The 6,018-nt window shown below is 46.9% G+C and overlaps 1 protein-coding gene across 1 annotated transcript; it reads left to right on the forward strand.

Annotated features, from left to right (window-relative positions):
- The first annotated feature begins 1,899 nt into the window (after positions 1-1,899).
- Positions 1,900-5,225, forward strand: LOC139573271 (farnesyl pyrophosphate synthase-like). Its single transcript, XM_071396539.1, has 10 exons — positions 1,900-2,098; positions 2,719-2,874; positions 3,034-3,174; positions 3,281-3,361; positions 3,570-3,692; positions 3,781-3,869; positions 4,019-4,091; positions 4,179-4,256; positions 4,342-4,476; positions 4,636-5,225. Exons 1-10 carry the CDS (start codon positions 2,096-2,098, stop codon positions 4,828-4,830), a joined length of 1,074 nt encoding a protein of 357 aa, XP_071252640.1. The 5' UTR covers positions 1,900-2,095; the 3' UTR covers positions 4,831-5,225.
- The last annotated feature ends 793 nt before the right edge of the window (positions 5,226-6,018 follow it).

Genomic DNA, 6,018 nt, shown 5'->3' on the forward strand with positions numbered 1-6,018 from the left:
GTGTTCATGTGTGTAATGTGTTCAAAATGTGTAGTTAGGCTAAACATTTTATAGAAATGCGCTATTCCATTTTATTCTATTCTTATGGAACCACAGATTTAATGTTGCATATTATACACTGCTCAAAAAAATTAAGGGAACACTTAAACAACACAATGTAACTCCAAGTCAATCACACTTCTGTGAAATCAAACTGTCCACTTAGGAAGCAACACTGATTGACAATAAATTTCACATGCTGTTGTGCAAATGGAATAGACAAAAGGTGGAAATTATAGGCAATTAGCAAGACACCCCCAATAAAGGAGTGGTTCTGCAGGTGGTGACCACAGACCACTTCTCAGTTCCTATGCTTTCACTCTAGTGGTAGCATGAGACGGAGTCTACAACCCACACAAGTGGCTCAGGTAGTGCAGCTCATCCAGGATGGCACATCAATGCGAGCTGTGGCAAGAAGGTTTGCTGTGTCTGTCAGCGTAGTGTCCAGAGCATGGAGGCGCTACCAGGAGACAGGCCAGTACATCAGGAGATGTGGAGGAGGCCGTAGGAGGGCAACAACCCAGCAGCAGGACCGCTACCTCCGCCTTTGTGCAAGGAGGAGCAGGTGGAGCACTGCCAGAGACCTGCAAAATGACCTCCAGCAGGCCACAAATGTGCATGTGTCTGCTCAAACGGTCAGAAACAGACTCCATGAGGGTGGTATGAGGGCCCGACGTCCACAGGTGGGGGTTGTGCTTACAGCCCAACACCGTGCAGTACGTTTGGCATTTGCCAGAGAACACCAAGATTGGCAAATTCGCCACTGGCGCCCTGTGCTCTTCACAGATGAAAGCAGGTTCACACGCACATGTGACAGACGTGACAGAGTCTGGAGACGCCGTGGAGAACGTTCTGCTGCCTGCAACATCCTCCAGCATGACCGGTTTGGCGGTGGGTCAGTCATGGTGTGGGGTGGCATTTCTTTGGGGGGCCGCACAGCCCTCCATGTGCTCGCCAGAGGTAGCCTGACTGCCATTAGGTACCGAGATGAGATCCTCAGACCCCTTGTGAGACCATATGCTGGTGCGGTTGGCCCTGGGTTCCTCCTAATGCAAGACAATGCTAGACCTCATGTGGCTGGAGTGTGTCAGCAGTTCCTGCAAGAGGAAGGCATTGATGCTATGGACTGGCCCGCCCGTTCCCCAGACCTGAATCCAATTGAGCACATCTGGGACATCATGTCTCGCTCCATCCACCAACGCCACATTGCACCACAGACTGTCCAGGAGTTGGCGGATGCTTTAGTCCAGGTCTGGGAGGAGATCCCTCAGGAGACCATCCGCCACCTCATCAGGAGCATGCCCAGGCGTTGTAGGGAGGTCATACAGGCACGTGGAGGCCACACACACTACTGAGCCTCATTTTGACTTGTTTTAAGGACATTACATCAAAGTTGGATCAGCCTTTAGTGTGGTTTTCCACTTTAATTTTGAGTGTGACTCCAAATCCAGACCTCCATGGGTTGATAAATTTGATTTCCATTGATACTTTTTGTGTGATTTTGTTGTCAGCACATTCAACTATGTAAAGAAAAAAGTATTTAATAAGAATATTTCATTCATTCAGATCTAGGATGTGTTATTTTAGTGTTCCCTTTATTTTTTTGAGCAGTGTATATTGTTTCATGTATTAGACTATTAGCCAAGAAACCTTTAACTCATGCTAAGCAATTGATTGGGTTAATGTACATATTTTGAAGGCAGTTCCTTTCACCACAAACTCTCTAAACATCAGACATCTAAACTCCTCCTCTTCCGGATTTCTATTGGTTAGTCAGCCCGAAAGCCCATCCTGGTTCGATGGCGTTATCGAATCAAAAGGCTCGATGTCATATGAAGCCTTGTGGTTCCACGGCCCTGCGATCACTCGCGAAGGCTGTCGGGACGTTTAGTTCAGAAGCTATGCGATAAAATAAACGCCAACGTGGTCAAAAACTACAATACACCGAATTCCCAAGTTCTGTGTGCGAAATACTCTCCCATTTGACAGGTAAAGAAACACAAGTGAAGAGGGATTTGCCAAACAGACTGCCACTACGAGCAAGGACAAGATAATCATGGTAAGAAGGGCTGCAGATATTGCAACCTAGTGTGTAATTGCTTATCTAGTAATCTATTCATGAAAGGGATCTAACTCTCAGGCTTGATATCGCTCTGTGTCGTAAATGGCTAGCCAGACAAGTTAATAACTATCTGGAGACTAAGCGCTGTCTACTGTAGCTAGGTAACGTTAGCTAGCTATTTGTATTCTAGCCAAGGTAACTTGCTATTTTTACTAATGTTAGTGGGCCATCTCTATTATTAGACTTTGTTTATCTGGGTCTTTCGAGATAGTGAACACAGACTGTTAGCTATAGTTTCACCTCAAATTCGTCACATTACTGCAGAGAACAGGCTGTTGAAGCTACTGCTGACAGCACCGCTGGGATGTTGTTAGCTGTCATTTACTCTAGTTGTGCAGTTTGCTGTAAAGATGTTCACCCTGTCTGCTTGTGTGTGTAATGAGCTAACTTAGTACTGTTAGCTAACAAACTGAGTTGTTGACAATGTGAAATATGTTTCTGTATAAGCATTTTTAGTACAAACCAGACCTTGTACTAAAATGTGATTCTTTGGAAACTAATGCTGTTTTCTATCTCCTTGACTTTCCCTCACAATCTGAAATGTCCTCTGCTCTCAGGGTGACAGTAGTTGCAGCAACGGGACCCACCACTCGGGGGCGGTGCAGTCAGACCCACAGCTGTTTGAGGCCCAGTTTGAGGAGCTGGTGACCGAGCTCACAGAGCAGGACCTCACAGACTCTGTCCTCGCTGACGCTCTCAACAGACTCCGAGAGGTAGGGGTTGTGAGACCATAGGAATTTAAAAAAACACTCTTTCTCCTTCAGATCTATGAGAAGTGTCTAGGGGTAGTTGCTAGGGTTTGATTTGAGAAATTGAGATGTGCAAAGATGCCATACAACTCATCTCTATTTCTCTGTCGCTCTTTCTCTTAGGTGTTGCATTACAACACTCCTGGAGGAAAAAGAAACAGAGGTCTGTCTGTGATTGGCTCTTTGAGGGAGCTTGTTCCTCCCACTGAGCTGACCCAGGATGCTGTGCGACGGGCCCTGCTGGTTGGCTGGTGCATTGAGCTGGTGAGAGACACACACACTCAGTTATTGCATCAATTAGCACTTTGCTGAGGTACCACAGTGAAGTGACTAACACTGACTTTTTATTTCTCTCTCTCTCCTCTCTCAGCTCCAGGCGTTCTTCCTGGTAGCTGATGACATCATGGATGCTTCAGTGACTCGGAGAGGTCAGCCCTGCTGGTACAAGAGGGTGAGACTGACTAATGTTATCGCTCTCACAAGAATTGTAGTCTAATCTAAAAGCATTGTTATGGTCAGCCAACTGGTTTACCCAAAACTAACTGTAAGCTTACATCAACTTCCATATTGCATCACCTGTCAACATCACCATGTGTCCCTGTTAACGTAGTAGGCTTTAAAGAGTTTGCTCAGTCAGTAACATAGCTGTTGTTTCTCAGGAGAGAGTGGGTCTGGATGCCATCAATGATTCCTTCCTCCTGGAGGGATCCATCTACAGACTACTGCGCAGACACTGCAGGGCACAGCCCTACTACGTACACCTATTGGAGCTCTTCACTGAGGTACACACACACACACACACACACACACTTACACAGCTGACTCTTGTGCTGTAGCTGACTATTGTTTCTCTGTTCCTGTGTGTTTCAGACGTCCTTCCAGACAGAGCTGGGCCAGGCACTGGACCTGATGACCGCTCCTCCTGGTCAAATAGACCTCAACCGCTTCACCATGGAGAGGTTTGTAAGAGAGGGAGGGGGGGGTATAGAGATGGAGGGGTATATGGAGATTTAAGGTACAGGTGATTGGGTGTTGTTGATAGAATGAGTGTATGGCTGTTGGTGTTTGGAAGGGTATAATCTTTATTCTTTCTCCCTCCCTCTGTCAGATATAAGGCCATAGTAAAGTACAAGACTGCCTTCTACTCCTTCTACCTCCCTGTGGCAGCAGCCATGTACATGGTGAGTGTTTAGTGTTGTAACGTCTGGTCAGTCTCATTATACAAGGTGCAGAAACTGTAACTTATAGAAATAATGAATCATTCCCAGGCGGGCATCGACAGTGAAGAGGAACACAACAACGCCAAACACATCTTACTGGAGATGGGAGAGTTCTTCCAGATACAGGTGAGACCACAGTGATTCTATGAGACTGACACACACACGAACAATGTCATAACAGCATTGTTTTACAATGTTTCTCTGTTGCCAGGATGACTACCTGGATTGCTATGGCGACCCGGCTGTGACAGGTAAGATTGGAACAGACATCCAGGACAACAAATGCGGCTGGCTGGTGGTGACCGCTCTAGGGGTCATGACCCCGGAACAAAGGGCAGAGCTGGAGGTGAGAGGTCACAGTTGACCATTGAACTGTAAACACACAAGTCAAGCCATGATGGATGGAGGATTAAGGGAATGAATGCATTTATTCACTTCTTTACAGTAAACTGCTCTGACTAGACACTCTGGTGAGAAATAATTCACTTTTATTTTCCTCTTCCAGTCATGTTATGGTCGGCGTGACAGTGTGGAGAAGGTGAAAGCACTGTACAACACCCTACAGATGCCCACCCTGTACCACCAATACGAAGACGACAGCTATCAGCGCTTACAGAAACTCATCGCGCGTCACGCCCAAAACCTTCCTCACGCAGTTTTCCTCAACTTCGCCAAGAAAATCTACAAGAGAAACAAGTGAAGACTATGATGAGGGGACTGTTTTTATTTAGTGTGTGTTGCACTGTAGCTGGACTGAGGGCTAGTTGGTGTGGCTGCTTCCATTTCGGTCCCTTGCCTCTTCCCCTTGCTCCTACCCATTCAGTGAACACCATGGTGTTAAGGGATAGGGCAGGGCTCTCCAACCCTGGTCCTGGAGAGCTACCATCCTGTAGGTTTTCGCTCCAACCCTAATCTAACGCACCTGATTGTAATAAGAGTGGAAACCTACAAGAGGGTAGCTCTCCAGGAACAGGGTTGGAGAGCCCTGGGTTAGGTTAAGGGTCTAGGGACCTAAATAGAACTTGGCTTTAGTTTGGACTGCGAGTGAGCCTGGTTGAGATTAGACCAGTCAGTCTTAAACCTGGTCTTTAAGAACCCCTGTGTGTGCCCATTTTGTTCTCCATAATATCATTTTCAATTATGTACAGAATAACTGATTACTCAAACTGGGAATACCATGTCATCAAAAAAGTATGTATCAATCTCTTTATTTATTGATGATGATGTGAGTATGACATCATGTCACTGTTAGGTACTGTCTGCTCTAGAATCCTGTGGATTTGATGATGATGATGGAAGGGAGAGACATCATTATTGGTTGATGATCACATCAATCAGGATGACAACCTGGGGCCCTGTTTAGCAGAGGGCTCCGGTCTCTACCGGCAGAGGGCTCCGGTCTCTACCGGCAGAGGGCTCCGGTCTCTACCGGCAGAGGGCTCCGGTCTCTACCGGCAGGGGGCTCCGGTCTCTACCGGCAGGGGGCTCCGGTCTCTACCGTCAGGGGGCTCCGGTCTCTACCGGCAGGGGGCTCCGGTCTCTACCGGCAGGGGGCTCCGGTCTCTACCGGCAGGGGGCTCCGGTCTCTACCGGCAGGGGGCTCTGGTCTCTACCGGCAGAATGGTTTAGTAGAGTGTAGTCTATCAGTAGAGTGAATGGACTCGAGTAGGAAGCTTCCTGAAAGGAACAATCCTGCTGTCTCTCACACCATGTTCTGTCTTTGTATTTTGTTTTCTCTATATCCCTCTGTGTATAATCATCTCTTTCTGTCTAATTACTACTGTACATCTACCTGCTGCTGACAATATGGCATCTTATTGCTTTTAATAAAGAAATGTGACCAACATGGGTTTGGAATTCAGACCTTTTGTGGAAAACAATATATAGT

Source organism: Salvelinus alpinus, chromosome 4 (assembly GCF_045679555.1).
Source record: "Salvelinus alpinus chromosome 4, SLU_Salpinus.1, whole genome shotgun sequence".
Lineage (NCBI taxonomy): Eukaryota > Metazoa > Chordata > Actinopteri > Salmoniformes > Salmonidae > Salvelinus > Salvelinus alpinus.